Genomic DNA, 21,366 nt, shown 5'->3' on the forward strand with positions numbered 1-21,366 from the left:
ACCTTCTCAGCACCTTGCTCATCTGCTTCTTTTTAGGCCATCTCTGGCTTCCCATATTCCCACGTCCTGTCTAGCTGACTAACCACACAGTCCAGAGAGTGGCTATTTTCCCTGAGGGTAACCTGGGTTCAGTTTCATTAAAAACAATGAGTTTGCAGACTCCCTTCAACATGCAAAGTCTGTAGAGAATGGTGACTGTTTTGGCAGAGAGCAGTTTGGCTTCAGCCCCACTGAAAATAATAGTTATTTTAAATAAGGGAAATTTCACAAGTTTTAAAGCCAGTAATCTGAGGTCAGTTGAGACTTTATTTAAAAACAAAAAGAACCTTAACCCCCCCAAATCTCATGAAATTTGTGATAAAATTGTGAGAGTTGGCAACATTAAATTTAGATGTGTGGTATGTCTGCATTAACTCTTTTGGTTTCAACTTGTGTTTTCTTTTGGGTAATCGAGAGATACTGTTAGTTAGATCTTACTAACTATAGATCTTATAGTTGAGATTGATAACTTCTTACGCACACATTTTTTTCTATTTATAACAATGCCCTGCTCTCCCCTTTTCCATGAGTCATGTGGTTTAAAAGTTTCATGTGGACAAGGTTGAAGGCAGCTTTTCTCCTGCACCTAATAAGCTGTCCTGTCACACAGTGTGTCCTGGGAAATGCATTTGGAAAGTTGGTATTTAAGACCACATGTACAGTGAAGATTAACTTTCCTATTAGAGCTGCTACCAAGCTGGCATCAAAGCCATCAAATGTGGGTCAGTGTATATTCAGTGGCTGAGATAATTTATAGATTTAAAACAAATTAACTTTTTATAATCCCCTGTGTTTAGATTAACAAAATTTATTTCTGGAGCAAAATGGGCAAATAGTATTCAGAGTATTATTAGAATCTTTATATCACTGTCGTTGGTCCTGGGATTTCCAGGCCTTTTCTGATTATCAGATGCAACAAATGACGTCCAATTTTATTGACCAGTTTGGCTTCAACGATGAGAAGTTTGCTGATCAAGATGACATCGGGAAGTGAGTATGACTTTATGCTGGTTTTAACTTGGGATTTTCTTCTTTATTGCATCATTTCACATTTGACTGTGTCCCAGTGATTAATTGCAGCCTTAACTGATGCTGAGCTGTCTGCATTTGGCCTTGTTTATCAGCACTAACATGGTCAGTTCTTACAATTTTTCAGAGCAACACTATTTCTTTCCTCCCCCCAACCCACAGTAGCTACATAAGAGAATACATTGCTTGTGACTATATAATTAGACTTCTTAATATCAGACTTAACCTATGGATCTGTTCTCTTATTCACAAGACCATTGGCACATGGCTCTGGTGTGGGCAGAATTCATAGGTGGGATAGTTTTTAGGCCTAGTAGATAGACATGGGGTATATTCTACACCATGGTGCATAGCATAAATTTACTTTTCCTGGCCAAGTTGGCAGGAGCAACACATCCATGAGTGTTCTTTTCTGTAGGGGACAGTAAGGAAGGGCTTCATAAATCTATCTATGGTGAAGAGCAAAGCAGTTCAGAGATACCCTAACTGTAGAAATGTAAGTGAAGAACTTAAAAATAGGAATAGTTTTAGTCCAGGTAAAACACAACCCAAGAATCTGTAGGATGATCTCTATTTCTTACAAAAAAGTAAAATGGACCATGCTTTTGAGAATCCCTCTTGAAAAATGGAGTGAATTAGTTTCTATCTAATCCCCAAATTTTATTATATTGAATTACGTGTGCATGGCGCAAAGTATCCTTTTCAAAACAAATTTGAAAAGAATCCAAGACAGCAGTTAAATATTAAAGGCAGATTAGTGTTGTCATACTGATTATTGATACTATTTTGTAGGACAAGCTACAGTAAGGTAGGGGAAACTAATTGAGGTTGACTCCTGCCTTCTCAACAGGGAAGGGAATTGTATATGAAACCTCTGAGTGTAGAGATGAAGATTCACTTTCAAGAGGTGGGATTCTGTAGAAAAGAGGTCAATTTAAATTAGTTAAATATACTTGGGTAGCAGTATTGGTATACACCTGCCATAGGAGCTAGCTTACTATACTGCTTGGGTGAGTCTGTCAAGAAGATGACACATAATTAACAAGATGCTTATATAAATATAATGCAGATCCCTGGAGGTGTGCACTCTGCCTAGATGTTATGCCTCTAGCTACCACTATGAATTTGGTCCCTGATATCGCCCATCAGAAACCACACGGCTCTCATAAAAAAAAAAATCATATATATGAGTAACTTCATTGCTTGGAATCTTACCTACTTTCTAGCTGTAAATGCTGGCTATTCTTTAGTTACTTGCATGGTGGTTCAATTATGTGATTCTAGTCCTTTTATGTAAACGGAATATTGTTAAAATTGTTGGGCCTAAAAATTGATCTGCTTTGACTTTGACGATCATATCTAACGAACTGTAAATGCTGTTTCTCTTCTACCCCCTCCTCCAACAGATCTTTAATGCAGTGAGGATTTAGGGGAAGATTAACAAATGCACAGCTAACTTTAAACTCACTCACATATGTGCTTAAAGAGAGAATACCTGTGAATTGTCCTGAAAGGCTGGCAGACTTTCCCCCCTATTTCACACCCGCAGGAAGGGTATTTTAGACATGAGGAATACTGAATGTTTGCAGTCCTTAAGATGAAACTCTGCAGGTGGGCTTGCTGTGGAGAGGTCAGTTTTTAGGCCTAAAGGGACAATAAATGTTAGTTTTTGAACTTAGTATTTCACATGTGAAATTGTTTTCCTTGCTGTTCACTAGTCAGTAAGAAAAGGGTCATCAGGTTTTTTTGCTTAGGAAATAAGTTTACAATTAATTTTGACACTTTACATTTAGGGTCCAGTCTTGCAAAAGAATCTGCCTTGGTGGACCATTATGTCTTCAGAATCCCCCTGAAGTCAGTTGGCAGGTGTAAAATCTGCCTGCATAGATCTCTTTGATGGACTTAAGGCCTTAGTTGACAACTCATTTTTAAAAATTTATTCTGTCAGTTTGGTAGACATTCCTTGGAACTGTGTACTCACTATTTTTCTATTGTAAAAAGAGAAAAAGAAATTGAGATGTGTGGTGTTTGACCACATGATATGCATTTAGTTAGTTTATTTGGATTTATTTTGTCCAAGTATCTGATAAAAGAGAGCCATTTTTATATTGGCTTAACTGTCTTGTAAGATTTTGTGCATGGAAAACATCCCATGATTTGATAAATTGTTTAACTGAATGATAGTAGGAGGCATGTTTCTCCTAAACACAAAAGTTAAAACTATTTTCTTGGGTGGGAAATTGCTACTTAAGTTTTATAGTTTCAGGTCCTCTTAGTATTCTTGCGCAGTAAAGAGTTCAAAATATGAAATGTCTCTTTATTTGTTGTGTAAATTGCAGCATCTTATTTTGCTTTTAGTGCATAAATCTGTACTTTTTTTTTTTTGCAGTGTGTCTTTTGATCGAGTGTCAGACATCAACTTTACCCTCAATACAAATGAAAGTGTGAGTATACATTCCTGCTGCTATCATGACTTTTGTCCTTGAGAGAGTGGACTGCTAAACAAATAATAAAACTTTAAAACTTCTACTTGTCTTCAACCTGGAGGATGGTGGTGGGTCAAATGATTCTTTTCAGTATTATCTTTGAGGAGTAGCTCCTCCACCCACTTTCTTGTAACGACAAAGCATTGGGAAACGTGATCACTGCTTTCTATATCAGCTTCTGAGCAGAGCCATTTTCACTTTAAGGAATGACCAGATACAAGTGCTTCTGTTAGCCGGCTCCAAAGGAAATGCAGTAAAAAGCTGCCTGTTTGCTGTGGTAGAGGTGCCTCAGAGCTTGTCTGCACAGTGCAGCATAGCGTACTAGAGGGGTGCGTGTCCATGTGTTATGTGCTAACTGGCCCGTGTAGATCCATGCTGGCATGCTCTAGGACAGAGGTGCTCAAACTTTTCCAGATGCGCTGCCCTGTCTGCGCCCTCCCCTCCTCCCCCTCTGCATTACTGCCCAGTCAAGGCTTCCTCAGCAGCAGAGCTTGGACTGAAGGCAGAGCTGCGGGAGGAGCTGGGATTACAGGCGGCGCTGGTCTGGGGATGGAGAGGGAATGAGGGCAGAGCTGGGCTGGGGCCGGAGCAGGGTGTGGAGTGGAGCTGTGGGTGAGAGCAGAGCTGGGCCTGGAGGTGGAGCAGGATTGTGGTCTGAACAGGGTTGGAGACTGATCAGATCTGGGGGTGGAGCAGGGCTGGAAGCATGGCATTCCCTTCCTATTCCCCTTTCCCCCCCCCTCATTAGTCAGTGAGACTTGGGCAGAGCTTTAGTTAATTAAGATGGCCTTTAGCATCTTGAGTCTTTGGATGCAGCAGTGAACAGTCTGTGTGCCCTTCTCTCCCTCCTGTCATCTAGCTTTTCCAACACATGCTCAAAGTGGATTAAAAATTACCAGATCAAACCCATGTTACCCCACTTCCCAATTGCATTGTTAATGAACATAACAAGTGCTGGAAGTCCGGGATCTTCAGACCTAACTATGGGCTTGTCTATGTCGGAAACTTACCAGGAGACCTGTACCAGTATGATAATACCAGTATAACTCCCCATGTGAATACTCTTGTTCCAGAATAAGTGTCAAAATGGGGAGTTATATATAAGCCCTAACTACGATCTGTAGCTGCTGCAAATTATCTACATTGCTAATTGATTTGGAAAATGAAAAGATTATTATGAAACATGTATGTTTTCTTCAGTAGCTATTAAATATTTTAAAATATTTGATTACTCTGTGTGTGTGTGTGTATTATTTATATATAATATAATATAATACAGAGAGAGAGAGAGAGAGCTGATGATGCAGAAAATTGATATTTTACCTGCCATGTGGGATTTGTTAAGTAAACAAAACTACAGGGAGATTATGTATGATTACAGTAGACATTATCCTCCTACACATCCTCACTGATTTGTACTTGCTCATTAACTATAAAAATCATTAGCAATATCCTAATTTGTTTCACTGTATCAGCCCAAGGAAGTGTTGCTATGGAGGCCAGCTCAGATGGAGAAGATGATGTGGAAAATGCAGACAAGGTAACTGAGACAGTAATGAATGGCAGCATGAAGGAAACACTGAGCCTTACTGTAGATTCTAAAACTGAAACAGCTGTCTTCAAAAGGTGAGGAAACCTAGTTCATTTCCCTTATTCACTCAGGGTGTACACATTTTTTTGTTCCTCCTTTAAAAGTGTTTTAAATAAATGTTGACTGAGCATTTTATTCAGTCCTTTTGGAAGTATTTCATAGAACTAATGATTTCCAAGACACTAATTAGACATCTGCATGCAGAGATTTTAAACTTAACAGTCTGACTCCAGTTTTCTGTTATCTGAGCTTTCATTCATATGTAAATTTCAATAGAGGTTATGGAGCTAGGTTATGTTCTGCATTGGGACAAAAACAAAACCTTTTGAGCTGTTAACCAAATTGTGCTGAGATGTCAGTTTTTAGACTGAGACTTGTTTTTTCAATTAGGGAAGGTTTTGTGTGACCAGGGCTTTTGGGTGAGTGAGCTGCTTCTTCGAGTATTGGTCCCTACATGTCTTCCACTGTGGGTGAATTCTTTCAATTAGTGTCCTTTGGTCCATATATGCACCCGTGCCTTCTGTGTGCTTTCAACCAAAGGAATTTAAGGGTGGAGCGAAGAGGACTGGACTAATTGCCTCTCCAGTTCCTTCTTACTGCCATATGGCCTGGATCAGAATGTCCAGTGTCTGGAGCTTTCCTTCGATTTCTCTGATCTGTAAATATTCCAAAACTTGCTTTTGCCTATAGTTCTTTAAACCACAGGTGTTTTCTCAGTTTCATTGTGAGCCCCGACCACTTTCAATGTAAAGTGCTCTCTTTTGGCCTTGCCACTGCCTTTACAGTTAGTTTTTTAATAGTTTTATAGCTTTTAGCAGAATTTTCTAGTTAGATTTCCTACCTCAGGAGACTCCTCTCTTCCCCTCCCCTGCCCATATCCCTTCCAGCACTATGATAATTGTTGCTGCTCTTCTGAATTTCTTCTAGTTTGAAAGTGTATTTCTGATCATGAGGTGTCTAAAACTGAATGCAAAATTGCTTGTGCAATAGCAGCAGAACTGTTTAGAGCGTATATCCCCTAAATTGCTACATGATGGTGATGTTTCTCTATATATAACAAAATATGACTCTTTTTGGCCAGTGTTTGAGTAAATCGCACATCTAACTATTCTCCTAGTCTATCCCTGTCTCTTTGAATTTTATAGTCCATTTTTATTTTGACTGGTCCTTATTTTTTGATCCATGCAGCGTGAAGTCAATTCCTACTATTATGGTTCTTTTACCTCCAGCCTAAGCTGCTTCCATTCACAAGTACTTTGCTATAGAATTGTGAATTCTGAGAGCCATAGAAGAGTGAAAAAAACAAACTCATTGTAGAAAGATATCTTGACTTCTAACCCTCTGAAGGAGACTATATAGTTAGACCTGAGCTTCAGATGAAAGTCCTAAAATACCTTTAATTTGAAAGGAAAGTCCCCTAGACTAATAGCCTGCCTAGTAAGACAGAGATCAGGTCAATGTGAAAGATGGGAGAGTAGCTTGGAATAGGAAAACATGTAATTTGTAATCCCACAAACCGGGGGAATGTTCCAGAATGCAGTATGGCAAGCTTTGATCAAATCAACTCTCTGACAATTGTAATCATGTGCCTTTTCATTCCTTGTAATCCTAATCTGTAAATATTTCAAAGCAGTGCACAGAATGTTGTGGGAGCAGTAGAACTCCCATTAGAGTCAATATTTGTGTGGCTAAAACCCCATTTGTTGCTTTGGAAAGCTTTGGGATGTGGGGATGTCCAGAAGTAGTGAGGATATAGAAATTTGCATCAGTCCTTCTGGCTTGTTCCTCCCTGAGTTAGGCACGGTATACAAATTCTTACCATATTCTCTCATTTTGAATGTATTTAGGCTGCTGCTGATAGAAAATTGGTATAATGAAATTGACAGGGTCCCAGAGAGACTTGGATGTTCAGATCAGTCTCCCTCTTTTTCCCTGAACCATGGGAGCGAAACTTGAGATTGCACAAGGGGTTTTCAATAAATGTATTTAGGGCTTACTTTAGGTCAGCTAATTTATTATTACTAACTGTTGTTTGAATTAAGGTAGCACCTGGAGGCTGTAATCAGAATTGGGCCCCTTTCGTGCTAAAATACACACATGGAGATACACATAGTTCCTGCCCCAAAGAATTTTAATTTTAAAGGAGGTATCAAAAACATTTGGGGGAGAAGATGGGGAAAATAGTTATAGGCATGTTTATTTGCAAAGACAAAACAAATACCAGAAATCCCTCTTGGGCATCTGTCATCAGTTGGGGTTGTTTTGTTTGTTTGTTTTTTGGTAGGCACCTTGGGAAAAGTTGCTCTTGAGGAAGGATTTAAAGGAGAACAGAGTAATAGCTTTATGGACTACTTAGGAAGGGTGTTTCATGCACTCTTTAGTGTTGCTGTTTATGGCAGTGCTTATGGAAGAAACTGATAAATGGGTAATGAAAGCTGACAGAGTAGAGGTATTTAAGTTGTGAAGGTCTGTAAAGACCAGAAGTTTGAATTTCAAGCAGTGAAGAAAGGAGAGGAAGTGGAGAGACCCAGAAGTGGGAGAAAATTCTGGCCATGTCACAACCTATCTGAGAGGAGAAGATCCAGACAAGAATTTTAGTAGTATGAAGAAAAAAGGGATTAGCTATGTTAGGGAGTCAATATTAGGAAGATTTGGATATGGCCTGGATGTTGTGCAGGTCTTGAACAAAGGTGGAGTCAAAGCTGACAGCCATATTATGGACCAGTGTGACAGGAAGGATAGCAGGTGTCAGGTGTGATGGAGACTGGGTGGAGTGGGGAGGGCTTTGGAGCAGACAGACTTGAGTTAAGTTTTGGTTATATTACATTTTAGTTAATGGTGAAACATCTAAAAGGAGATGCCAGTTTGGATGGGTGAGCTCTTAGGTGCTACCGTAATGCAAACAAATAATAATGGAGGGAGATGGGTCAGTGGTAGAGAGATGTCAGTATGATTGGCACAGAGGTGGTAGCGGGATCTGAAAGTGTCAGTGAGGTCACGTATAGATGGGATCTTCAGGAAGAAAGGAAGTGGGCCAAGGACAAAGCCTTGTGGGATGGGATACCTGGATAAAGTGAGATATGAAAGCAGGAGGATCCACTGAAAGAACAACCAAAGTAGTAGGACAACTGGGAGAGGAGAGTCGCTCAAATCTTGAGAGAAAAAGGACTTTGTCAGATGACTTACGTCATATGGTGGCAGGTTTACAGTTTGAGAGATGTGGTGTAAGGTTTGCACTTGAAATCAATGAAAGGTGGTTGGCTGACATCTTCTGGGTATGAACATACCCATAACAGAGTAGCTAGCAAAAAAAGAACATGTAGCATTGGAGTGCAAATGGGAAGGGTGAAAACTTTTTAATAAATATAGATGTTTCGTCCCCACCCCCTCGTAGGCTTCACGACTGTAAGGGAAATTCACACGTTTCATGTGTATTTCTAGCTGAATAAAAACCCTACCCATCTACATAAATGATCATTTTTTCTCAAATGTGTGCTGTTCATTGTCCGTCTGTTTTAGTGCTATGCAACATATGCCAGTTGTTCTTTAGCCTCCAAATGAAAAGATGTCTTCTTTAGGAATTTTGAATGAGTAGAGTGTAATATAAATAAGTGGCTTTATAAAAAGAGAAATATAAGGCTGGTTTTGCTGATGTGCTTTTCCATGGACAAATTTAGTCAAAGTGCTAATTTTGAAAGGAACCTCAAGTCTTTTATACTTTTCTCCTTCTATTTTTTGCATACTTTTGGCTTCAGAGTGTTGAAATCCTATCGGTATGTACGGTAAAGGCTGTGATTGTTCTCACTTCAGGCACCAAGCACATTCTTTATTCCCTCCTTGCACTTGTATGTAATCATTGTATTTCATGCATTTTTTCAATCCAGTTTGTGTGCAGAACACTGATGTGCTAATGGATGTCTACAGAGTCCAGATTCCCGTGCTTGATTTCCATGCTTCAATCATAATTCAAAAACCATTTGCATGTAGTCTGGACCCTTCCCTCAGTCTCCAACTATTGCATGAAATTCCCTACATCCAAAACTGAAGTTAAATTGTAACCTGCTTTTTATTTAGTGAGGAAGGAAAATTGTCTACCTCGCAAGATGTTTCTTGTAAATATGTGGTGGAGGAGAACACAGAAGCTGTAGAAGAAAATCCTGCTACTCCACAGCCTGATAGCAGCAGTCCAGAACAGAGGTAACCTTATTACAGGCTGCTTTCAAGCCTATTACCAGCTGTTTATAGCATGTTTTTCTAATAGAACTGATCCATATATCTACAATTTCTGGTTCCAGAATCCATTTATCAGCACTTGGTGTTAAGGGTCTTTTCTGCACACATTAATCTATTCTTTGTACCTGTTATGTGCATTCTTATGAGTTGTATTTTTCTATTAGTTTTTTCAGAACTCCAGACATGATTTCCTCTGAAGTATTTCATCCAAATCCCTTTTACCCAGTACCGTGTGCGTTGTGCTCAGTATACTGTAGCTAAAATGAGCTGTTTCCATTATTTTGCGAGAAAAGGTGGGTAAGGTAGTCTTTTACTGGACAATCTTCCGTTGGTGAAAGACATGCTTTTGAACTACACAGAGCTCTTCAGCCTGAGACCTATAGAGCAATTCTATGTAGCTTGAAAGCTTGCATCTTTCACCAGCAGAAGTTGATCCAGTAAAAGATACTACCTCCCCCACCTTGTCTTTCTAATACCCTGGGACCAACATGGCTACAACAACTCTACAAAGAACATTGTTTTGCAGGCAGTTTATTGGGTTGAAAATATAAAAGGCTTTAATGGTCAAACAATTTCCAAAAGATGGGGAAAACCTTAGTCTTCTCAAATGAAATTAATATTCAGATTCAGTTAGTTGGAAACTGAAGTACCTAACATATTCGTAGGTACTGTAGTGGTGACTGACACTGAATAATGCAAGAAACTGACGTGACTTCACCTAACCTGATGTTGTTTAAAAATGGAGTTAACTTTGGGTGGAATTAACCCCTAAGAGGCAGCACAAGGCTTTATGCACGGCTTATTTTGAGGGCATAACATGACATTGTGATGAATAGGTCTTGTGATGGCCTTACACACAAGAGTGACTAATTCCTTTTGACTTACTGTGGAATATCCTGGAGTCTAGAAGCAGAGAGATACTGGGAAACCTTGAATTTATCACAGAAAGCAGTTTTATCTTTTGACTTCAGACTCTCCATTTAAAATGTGATATACAGCAATTTAATCTGTGGTGTATTTAAATCCACTTTATTCACCTTTTGTTCATTTTGTGAGGTGCTTAAGATATCCATCTTCATTTTGTGTTGTAATAGTCTTTTCAGGATTATATTTTGAACCATGAATTGATATTGTGGCATAAAATGTAAAACAGTCATTTAGAAAATGACAGTTAATTTTACTCTTAGCTCCTCTGTCCTATCCTGCACAATAACCATATTTGACACTTTAGCACAATAAGCATGAGCTCACAAATGCTGCAAACACGGAGAAAGGAAAATAGCGCATTATAAATCTTGCTGTTTCAGTTCTCATGGATTGGTGAAAGTGCCAGTAATCCAACATCCCACCTTACTTTATTGTAATTTATCAATTTATGCTGGTAACTCCCATCTTTATAAATGATGATTTTGAATATATTGCTTCTCTGGATAAAACTGTTCAAAACATGTACAAATCATTTGTCTTGAAGCATAGTCCCCTTAAATCATCGTGAACCTATCGTCGGTCTCCGGCTCCACGTTCGTGGTTGCCGCCTTCTTGACATGATTCATCAAGAGAAAGGCGCCAGTCCCCCGTTATCGACATCAGTCCCAGTTACCGATGCCGTGGGAATGCTCTCCCTCCTGCAACGGCACGGCACCCGCTCCTGGCACCAGCAATACCGGTCACCTCGGGAGGGGTACCGGTCTCCAATGTCGGTGACCTCAAGGCAAACTCAGGCCTTGACAGCCCCTCCGTGGTCCCCGGGAGGGGGCTCTTCCAGAACAGAGGGACATTTGAGTCCATCACCTCGACCTCAGCGGCGAGACTGGCATTCTGAGCCAGTGGCGGCACTGGGACAGTGGCAATCAGGATAGCGGCCTGTTCAGTGTCCATGTTAGAACACCTGGGAGGTTCCGGTTATAGTATTGCCCCCATCGGCTCAATCACCTGCAGCAGCCACGGAGCAGCGACCGCTGGCACCGTCAGTACCAGCCCCAGCGCCGGAGGCACACCCAGTGACCAAGGTTATACCTATACCTAAGCCAGCCTCCCCAGCAGAGGAGAATGACCAAGCCCCCCCCTCCATTGGTTCAGTCCTCCTTCTCATTGCCTAACGAGATCGTCATGGGTCCCTCCAGTGCCAGCCCACCTGATGACTTTAAGGACCCCCAGGCCTTGCTCTGACAGGGGGTGGACAACCTGGGCCTGCAGGTGGAGATGGCCGAGCAAGAGGACACGTTCTTCAACATCCTGTCAGCCTCCACTCCTACACGTATTGCACCACCCATTCATGAAAGGGTCCTGAAAATTGCCAAGGGTATCTGGCACATGCCCTCCTACATCCCTTCCGCCTACATCCCTTCCGCCTCAAAGCGGGCTGAGAAAAAATACTTTGTGCCGGCCAAAAACTTTGAATGCCTTTATATCCACCCTTTTCCAGGCTTGCTGGTGATCTCTGCTTCCAATGAAAAGGAGAAGCAGGGACACACCAGCGCCACCCCACGAAATAAGAAGGCCAAAAGACTCGACAAGCAGGGGAAGCAGTGAAAATGTTAGACTAATAAAAAGCCAATATTTTGGCGAGATACATTTGCTCCTGAAGAAAGAGTATACTAAACTAGGCATACTGGTAACTATGGGGTCAATTAAAGGGCTTCTGCTATAGCAGAAGGAAGAATGGTAAATATTTGGCTTGTTAAGAATATCTCTTTAGAAGCTTGTGATCTTTGTAGGCCTTTATACCACAATACAGCTTTCTTCTTCCCGAGCTCTGGACTTTATAGTGAGCCACATAGGTATTTTATTTTTATTTAATTGCTTTGGTATGTGTTTTTATATAGTGTAGTAGGTGACTGACTTTTTTGTGGAGTATTTTTTGTTTTGTCAAATAAATTTTGAAAAGAAATCATGCTCAGATATTTTTGCCTGTTAATATGGTCTAAACTTGTATTATTCTCTCTTCCTGACTAGGTGCTAGATACCATGCCCTGTTGATTCCTAACTGTCCTGGGGCTTTGACTGACCTTGCAAACAATGGATACCTAGCTAGGATATTGCAGCACTTCAGCAATGAGAACAGTAGGTAAACCCTATTGGGGATCTTTATTTTGTTTTAGTAAAATCCGGAGTCTGTATGTAATTCATTACTTCATTGTTGGTCCATGCAAAAGTCCATTTATCTTGCAGTGAACACTTGTGGGCATTGTAATGGAAGAAGTGGTGATGTGGCTAGCAAACTTCCAATTACTTACACAGCTGGAAGAGTGCAGCAGCATCAGAACTGGGAAACTGCTCTAGATCAGTGTGTCCTTTCACTTAAAAAAAATAAAAAAAAAAAAATAGCAAAACCTTCCTTGTGAAAAGAGATAAAAATAAGATGTTTTGAATGCTTTTGAGAAAGAGAAGAGAATTATTCTGCCTTACCAATGTCCAAACTGGAGTGATGCTCCCTGTGAGTTAGATGGAACTCTTAGTTCATAGCCAGTTGCACAGTATTCCAGAGTCCTCTTCAATAAGTTCCTCATCCTGCAAAGAATCGCATGTGTGCTTTAATTTAAGCACTTGAGTGTGAATAGTCCTGTTGGAACTACCTCTGTTAAGCACATGTGTAACTCTGAAGGATTGGGCCCTAATCTCGTAAATTGGTGCACAGAGAAAACAGTAAAGCCCAAGAGAATGCAAACAATGCCTCATAATATTATTTTCAGAAAGGTAATATACAGTAACTTAAAGGATATTATTTTGGCTGTTCTAACTTTCAGGATATTTACAATTAAATGCATTTCTTAATTTTCTTAATTCCCATGCGTCTGACAAAGTGGGTATTCACCCACGAAAGTTTATGCTTCAATACTTCTGTTAGTCTGTAAGGTGCCACAGGACTTTTTGTCGCTTTTTACAGATCCAGACTAACACGGCTACCCCTCTGATACTTAATTCTCTTTGTTTTTTAGAGCCTATTTGTGCTGTGGGACATGGAGTTGCTGCTTTATGCTGTGCCACAAATGAGGATAAATCGTGGGTATTTCAGGGATACAGCCTGACAGGGGTAGGTACTGTGAAGCAAACTTCTCCCAAAGTGAGGTTTTCACTGTGCATGGGGCAGTGTAATTTAGTGTGGTAGTGCCAGGGATTTTGGTGTCATCCTAGGTCTTAAGAGACTTTGGGCCAAATCAAAATAATCAATCTGACATGTTCAACAACTTGTTATTCGAGAGCTGCAGGACTGTCATTGGCAAGGGGTGCTGTAGGCCAGGATGGTGAGCTGTGTAGGGGCCCAAGACTACATATGAGGGCTCTGCTGCAATTCAGCCTTGCTCTGGTGAGTGCTGTCAGTCTCAGCATTTTATAAATACCAGATGAAGGTGATAAAACCTCTAAACAAATTTGCCATAGCCTCTTTGGCTGATAGTTCATAGTTCTAAATGTCCCTAGATACTATGGTTATTCAATTTGGTGCCATAACACTGCTCGTGAATTTTATTTCTATGAATGCTTTTTACATGTTAAAGGAATCTAACTCAGAAAAGAGCTATTTGTACAAACTAAAAGAAGTACAAACTCAGGCTGCCGTTATTGATCTCTTGCTTATCCTGTTGTGCTGCTAGGCTGTAATGTCTCAGACCACCCACAGACTGTCACCTGTCTATGCAGGATCTAGACTCATTTCTCAATGTGCAAAATTCTTAATTCAACTTTCGTAGTTGAAAATTTACACACACACAGTCAGGAAATTAAAAGTTATGGTTTCCTCAGAAGCTGTAATGCAGACTCCTGGTGCATATATATTTGATATCACAGTATATGCTGATACTTTTAATGTAATATGTGCATTGTGGCCTAGTTATGGTCATAAAAGATGCAGATTTGTTTAAATTGATGATGCAGTTGTACATTGAAATGTGCGATCAGACACAAACACTGTGTCGTGCACGAAATCCATGTAACTGGGCTCTGCAGTATAGAGATCACTACTAAGCGACATTTCAGTGGGGTTAATCTATTGCATGTTGTTTACTGGATGCAGGCATATCGTTTCTGCTGTTAAATTAGTTGTCAGTATCATGATCTTGTGTGAATGCAGAAGTGGGAAGTTCCTTTATATCGTGGTTGAATGGGCTGACCTCAAAAGCAGCAAGGTAGAGAGCTATCTTTTTACCTCCCTTTAGCCAGCACTGCAGGCAAAAGTGCCACAGCAGTAGCTAACAGAAGGCAGATCGCTCATGGGACAGGGCAAAGGGCTTGTCCAATAATCTTTTGTTTAAGAAAAAGTACATCTTATGTGTGATGATTTTGTATGCATGAATGGTTGAGTGTTAACACCTCCTAGACCATAAGGAACTGAAGGTCAGGCTGTGTTTTATTTGAAAGGTAATTTTTCTCACATTTGCATTAAGGTCTTGGATTGGTTCTGTGACCCCCAATGTCATGATTTGAGAATTGTTAATATACCTGCCTGCCCATCGTGGGTTACCTTCTCATTAGTGTGTTATATTTATTTTAACTTTATGAAGTGCTAGGGTTCAAAAATATCCCCATGTGGATTCCATTAAGATACAACACCATAGGAAAACTAACACCTGTGTGAGTAAACAAGCAGATGTAATGTACAATGTGTCAGGTTGGAATAGCACATGGCCGGCACCACGTCCCTGTGGACCCTGAGGGAGCAGGGGCCAATGGGAGCTTCACGGGAGGTACCCCCAGGTGAGGGCAGAGCGTTACAAAGGGGTGTTACAAATCATGAGGTGGAGTTGAATGCCTTTTAACATCCAGAATCCCAGCTAAACATACTCATGGAGTATTTCACTGTAGCTATAAAATGGCCCCAAACATTTCTAACTTTTTACAAAACAACATAGTCGTTAATTCCATCCCAATTTACCATGTTTTGTGGGTACAAACCTTTGCTTATCTCTTCATGTAGGTGATTATACTGGATTTAATGCTGATGGAGGTCAAGTAACAAACTTTTATCAGAGATAGCTTGCTATTATCATTATTGCAAAACAACTTGAAAGTAATCAATTGGAAGTTTAATTAAGTGGAATTATATTTATAATTACAGAGCTTCAGGGTGCATTGGTATAAAGCAGTTCTCAGTCAACTATTGTTTTCTCAGAAGCTTCTCTCCTGGTTTCTGGGCATGATGTTCTACTCCTTCCCTGAGGCTGGCAGACCATTTTCACCTCTCATTATTTAAGATTTGCAGAGACCACAGAATCAGAGAAGGGAGAAGAGCAGAAAAACCCATGACATCCTCTAGCGCCATTGCTTTACTATTCTAATTAAGTGTAACATTCTCAGATGGTGCCAAAACCAAATCCTAAAATAGACAGAAGCCCCAAATCCTTAGTCATGTACTGTTGGTGCCACTATGAGGTACTTGTGTGCTTAGCCTTTCCATGCAGACTGAGATTGACTCCCATGATAATTTCCAGTTTGCTCCCTAATTTGGATATCTGTAGGATACCGGATATTTTGGGGTTTGGGTGTTTTTTTTTTTAAGTACTCCAAAAATAACTTCCGTTGGATGTTTTTATTAAAAATTTTTGGAAGAAAGAAGGGGGTAGAAGAATAGATTGTGACCAAATATTTTCCTTATTGATTTTGCTTGGATCTGTCTTATGTAAAAGCTAAGCAGACTTATCTCATTCTCCTGTTTCTTTTCAGCCCTCTGTGTATGAGCTGATAAGGCAGCCCAGTTTTGCCAGTTTGTCCATTATTGTGGAGGACTTTGTGAAAGATTCTGGAGCTACCTTTAGCGGTACGTCACTTTCTGATTGTTAGCCCTTCATGTCTTATGAATGATTGTTGGTGGGTGAAATAGCTTTTAGATCAGGGGTTGGCAAACTACGGCCCGCAGGCTGGATCTGGCCCGTCAGGGCTTCGGATCCGGCCTGCGGGATTGCCATCCCTGTGGCACCGCGGGGCTAATGCGGGACCCCTGGCTTCGGCCCGGCGCCACTCTCGAAGTGGCCGGCACCACGTCCCTGTGGACCCTGAGGGAGCAGGGGCCAATGGGAGCCTCGGGGGAGGTACCCCCAGGCGAGGGCAGAGCGTGGAGCCTGCTGCCCCCCCCACCGGACCGCAGGGACATGGTGCCGGCCACTTCTGGGAGCAGCGTGGGGCAGGCAGGGAGCCTGCCTTAGCTCCGCTGCGCGCGGCTGCCACCCCGGAGCCGCTCAAGGTAAGTGGCGCCGGACCAGAACCTGCACCCCGAACCCCTCCTGCACCCTACACCCCCACTCTCCCTACCCTGAGCCTCCTGCTATGCCCCACACCATTTCTGCACCCCAATCCCCTGCCCTGAGCCCCCTCCTGCACTCCACACCCCCTCCTGCACCCCAACACCCTGCCCTAAGCCCCAAACCTCTGCTCTGAGCCCCCTGCAACACCCCACACCATTCCAGCACCCCAACCCCTTGCCCTGAGCCCCCTTGTACACCCCGCGCCCCTCCTGCACCCCAACCCTTGCACTGAGCCCCTTCCTGCACACCGCACCCTCTCCCCCCCACCCCAAACCCCTGCCCCAGTCCTACATTCATGGCCCTGCATGCAATTTCCCCACCCAGATGTGGCCCTCTTGCCAAAAAGTTTGCTCACCCCTGTTTTATACCTTTGCCACGCATGTGAGAAGGACCATTACAGAATGTGCTCTGTTACACTCTGTTAAATTAAAATGCAACACATGCTAAAAGACTCTGGAAAGTTAAAAATGGTTTTCCATTATTGCTGCTAATCAAGCTTTTGTGTGTTTAATTAGCAGCTTTCCCCTTTCTAATTAGCTGCCTCTTCCTGATTAGTTCAGTAATGATATTCCAGCATCTGATGTCACAGTCACTTCCATGGTGACTACTTGTGATGTCATACAGATTTGGCTGAAGCTTTATTGAGTGGATTGAGCAGCAGAGGAGGAGTATGTTCAGAGATAAGCCATTTATACCTACCCACGCATTTGGATTATCATTATCAGTTGTCAGGAACGGGGTGGAATACAGAAAAAGAATGACAGATTAATGGAATTTCGTAAAATAGTACGTAAAAAAGTTTGATCAAGGACAAAAGACCAAAGTGGTTGGTGAAATACCAACATGTTACCCTGATATACTGGTGTTTGCTAGTATTTTCACTGGACAGAAAATCTGTATCATTGCAGGCTCTTTGTAAGGCAGTGATTGCTAACCTTGGTTTCTTACCTGAGAGGTATTTATAATGCATTGCATGGGTGAATGGAAGCTAAAGAAATGCACTACAAAATTTGTTTCCCAGGATAGCCTCATGAAATACACAGGGAATTTGTCCATCATTCCATGCAGGGAATTCCTGTTGAAATCCTCAGGAAGCTTTGATTGGAGGGTCAGGTTTATCTCTATCTTGTAGACAGCTCAGCATATCAATTAGTCACCAAACACTATATCTATTTGAAATAGTTAACATCTGTACTGCAGTCTCATCGGACGTGTGAAATCGAAATTATGAAGCAGTGTCCATTGACATCAGTATTCGAATATTTTTCTCTGATTCAGCCAGCAAGCCAGATGCCGTACACATAGTTCTGGACAGGCACCTTGTTACAGGACAGAATGAGAATTCCACTGTTATAGCAGTCCAGAACCTTATTCTTCTCTGCAATGGCAGGTGAGGAACTATGGGTAAAGCACTGTGGGAATGGATTCTTTGACCAGAAATATTTATATTTCAGAAATAACTCTGAATAGTGCCACAAAGATGACAATTTTTCTGATATAACAGAAGTACAAGTCTTTTTAAATTGCAGATTAAGTACATGTTTTGTCTCTTGTGTCTTTTAATTTCCTTTTACTAACGGCATTTTTGATTTACAATTATTGGGTTTGAAATGCACAGCTACACACAGACTGATAAAGGGAAATATGAAATTTGGGTTCACTCAGTCTTTTCATTAGGAGAAATTAATCTTTTAAGAGTAAATTCTTAGTGTCACAGTTTCAGGGGAACGTCACCTGTATTCCCCCCCCCCATCCATGGTCCACTCCAGGAGTTCCCAGATGGGTATCGCATTTCCAGCTGCCACTTGTGTCTGGGCGGGGACTCTTGTCCCACTGCCTTCTGACCAGGGGGTTTTAAGGCTGCATAGCTCCCCTGCCTGACACTCTGATATCACCAGCGAGCCAGTATGTCTAAAGGCCAGCACCTGTGCTTTGCTTTCTCACTTAGGGGTATGAACAGTGTATTGACAAGAGTTAAAAAATTACCACACAGTTCTTGCTAAGCAAGCACCTTTATTATTAAGGTAAAAGCATTACAGTAAAAACATAATAAAAGCAATACACAGATTTAAACATACCAGGAGTCACCCATCAATTTTATTGGACCCTTGTAGGCCAAAATCATTCCAATCCTGTCACAAGGGTTGGGAATCCCCTTGGAGATAAGCTCCTGTCCATTTGCTGAATCAGAAAGAAGCCCTGTGTGTGTTCAAGCTCATCCTTTTATACCAAAAGCTATTTTTTTGTCTCTTAGGCCTTGTCTACACTACCAAGTTTTGTCGCCAAAAACTGCCTTTTGGCGACAAAACCGCAAGAGCGTACACGCTACAATGGGACTTTTGGCGACAAAAAACTTCCATCCCCATGAGAGACTTGTCTTTTCCCCCTCCCATTTTTGACAAAGAGCCAGTGTAGACACTGCTGATTGTTTTGTCAACAGAACTGGCTTCCGCCAGTATCCCACAATGCCTGCCCTGATTGCTCTGCTCAGTGTTTTGATCTCTGCTGCCTTGCAGGCATGCGCCCCTCCCCTTTCAAAGCAGCGGGAAGTATCTGTGTGCTGCTCTGCTTGGGGAACAAACAAAGAGCAAATAATTGGAATGCTCCTGTTCTGCCCTGTGCTAGGAACACAGCAGCAGGCAGACTGCTGCAGGGGGAGTGGGATAGACTGCTGTGCTGCTTTGCCATTCCTCAGCAGGGAGAGCTCACACAGCTACTCATGATGCTGCTCTCAGCAGCTGAGGGGGCTGTGGGAGAATTCAGAGAGAATCCCAAGATGCCCAGCGATCAGCTCTTCCTTCCCACAACGCTGCACTGTGGGATACATACCCACGGTGCATTGCTCACCCTGTCGATGATGGTGCCCACAATGTGGACGTGCTCCCCCTGTCGACAGATCAGTTGTGAACACCCTTTGGAGATTTTTGTTTTGTCGACTTTTGGGTGTCAACATAAATTTTGTCAACAAAACTTGGAAGTGTAGACAAGCCCTTAATCTCTGGAAAACTCATCATGAGCCAGTATATGCAAACCACCAGGGGGGCAGTATGCTTCTAAAGTTGGTTGGTTTCAGTGACTCACCTTAATCACCACCCACTGTTTTTAGTTTCTGTAGGAGCTGCAGTAACCCTCCGCCATGGAGTAGAACACATCATACATAAACCATTTGTAAATTTATTACGATGTCCCCCCAAAATACTGCATGGGATTACAATATCTGTCATACTTTGAGCTTTGATAAGTTAGTATTTAGGCAGCTCCATATATTTTGTATAGTAGGAACGAACAGATTTCAGATACACCTCTACCCCGATATAACGCGACCCGATATAACATGAATTCGGATATAACGCGGTAAAGCAGTGCTCCGGGGGTTGGGGGGGGGCTGCGCACTCCAGTGGATCAAAGCAAGTTCAATAGAACGCGGTTTCACCTATAACACAGTAAGATTATTTTTGGCTCCCGAGGACAGCGTTATATCGGGGTAGAGGTGTATTTGTTGTTAATAGGTTGGTGGTTTCATTGATTTGTTTCTTGGATCTGCCAATATGAAAGACTGCAAATAACAAAAATCTGGATGGGATTAGGTGAATATCGGTTAGAAGTTCCTTTCCAGCTGTGGGCTGGCTAGCCATGTCATGCTGTTGGATGTGTTTCGTTTCAGCAGGAAATGAAGGAACAGGCCTCCTTGTAGCTGGGATGGATGAAGAGCCAGAGAGACTGAAGGCTTTCTTGTCTGTGAAGGGGATGTCTTGCAGATGGAGAGGGCCATCAGCACTTCTGTTGACTCGGTGATCATGAAGAGGCAGTACCAATGTACGTGCAGAGTGGATAAAGCTTGTGAACAAGAAAGCATTAACGTGTATCACTCCTTAAAGATGATCCTGAAATAGTCTCACTTCACTTTCTGGTAGTGAAACCTTTCTTGCAGATTTTCTCCCCCCTGCCCTTGAAAAAAGAAGTTTCTACATTTTACATGGGAAAACATCCTAAAAAGAGCATTTATATTTATAGTACCAACACTTCTCCTTGTGCTAAAGGGCAGAGACCCCACTCCAGGGCTATATAATGCCAGCCCTAGTTGGGAACGTGGTAATTCAGCTCCATAGCAAAACAGTTCTGGAATACTCTCAATTTAGGGCCATTCATTTATCAGCTGGTGCCTGTGGTTCAGATATCAAACTCCACAATTAATGCTGCATTGAATTGCAGTTTGAAGCCTATTCTAGCCCTCTGTCCAATGAGTCACAAAGTTGGCTCCAGACTCTTTAAATGGATTTTTGAAAGTGTGACAGATTTGAGATATAAAGGAAAATGCTTAGATAAATCCTGCATGAGTGCAACTGAACAATTGAGTCTGAAGCAGCTCACCTTGGTGATACCATTGACATAATGTGCTCTTTTCTCATTGTGTATTCAGGTTAATGCACTTCTGTAAAAAATCTACTCAAAGGTTGTTTTAAAGGACCCTCTAAAAAGTCATTTGCAGTACTGTCTTGTGCAGCATGTATTATGAATTTGTATTGTTTGGATTGTCAGAAATATTGATCTTTGGCAAGTACAGTGTCATTGTCTGGTCTTGGAATTAATTTTATTACAGAAATAAAAATGTAGAAATGAATTTACTTGGACCAAATAGATTTCATCCTGTACGTAGTTTCTTAGCAGATCAATGACTCATTCTCTTTGCATTTCATATTGAGCATGTCATTTGTTCCTTTCCATCCATTTTAAAAATGAAAGGGGACAGTCA

General features: G+C 41.6%; 2 protein-coding genes across 5 annotated transcripts in view; both read left to right on the forward strand.

Annotated features, from left to right (window-relative positions):
• Positions 1-10,801, forward strand: part of LOC101940099 (serine/threonine-protein phosphatase 6 regulatory subunit 3-like) — a 44,696-nt gene extending 33,895 nt beyond the window's left edge. For 2 of the 4 annotated variants that reach the window (XM_065591953.1, XM_065591950.1), the window contains 4 exons: positions 932-1,029; positions 3,458-3,512; positions 5,030-5,180; positions 9,220-10,801. Coding sequence is in view for 3 of the 4 variants with exons in the window: in XM_065591950.1 (XP_065448022.1) it covers positions 932-1,029; positions 3,458-3,512; positions 5,030-5,098 (222 nt within the window). In the remaining variant the exon portion in view is untranslated. The remainder of the gene's footprint in view (positions 1-931; positions 1,030-3,457; positions 3,513-5,029; positions 5,181-9,219) is intronic. The other 2 variants (XM_065591951.1, XM_065591952.1) reach the window with 2 other exon arrangements.
• LOC101940276 (glutamine amidotransferase-like class 1 domain-containing protein 1) lies at positions 5,122-20,645 on the forward strand. The gene is made up of 7 exons (XM_065594048.1): positions 5,122-5,180; positions 9,317-9,342; positions 12,334-12,441; positions 13,317-13,411; positions 16,036-16,129; positions 17,892-18,003; positions 20,278-20,645. Exons 1-7 carry the CDS (start codon positions 5,122-5,124, stop codon positions 20,285-20,287), a joined length of 504 nt encoding a protein of 167 aa, XP_065450120.1. The 3' UTR covers positions 20,288-20,645.
• Positions 20,646-21,366: the final 721 nt, after the last annotated feature.

Source organism: Chrysemys picta, chromosome 4 (assembly GCF_011386835.1).
Source record: "Chrysemys picta bellii isolate R12L10 chromosome 4, ASM1138683v2, whole genome shotgun sequence".
NCBI lineage: Eukaryota > Metazoa > Chordata > Testudines > Emydidae > Chrysemys > Chrysemys picta.

Bases quoted from the DNA above. Each gene is read 5' to 3' on its own strand.
- LOC101940276 (XM_065594048.1), top strand. From the start codon at position 5,122: ATGAAGGAAACACTGAGCCTTACTGTAGATTCTAAAACTGAAACAGCT. The intron at 9,343-12,333 runs GTAACCTTATTA...CTTCCTGACTAG, and splicing joins AGCAGCAGTCCAGAACAGAG to GTGCTAGATACCATGCCCTG. The intron at 12,442-13,316 runs GTAGGTAAACCC...TTTGTTTTTTAG, and splicing joins GCACTTCAGCAATGAGAACA to AGCCTATTTGTGCTGTGGGA.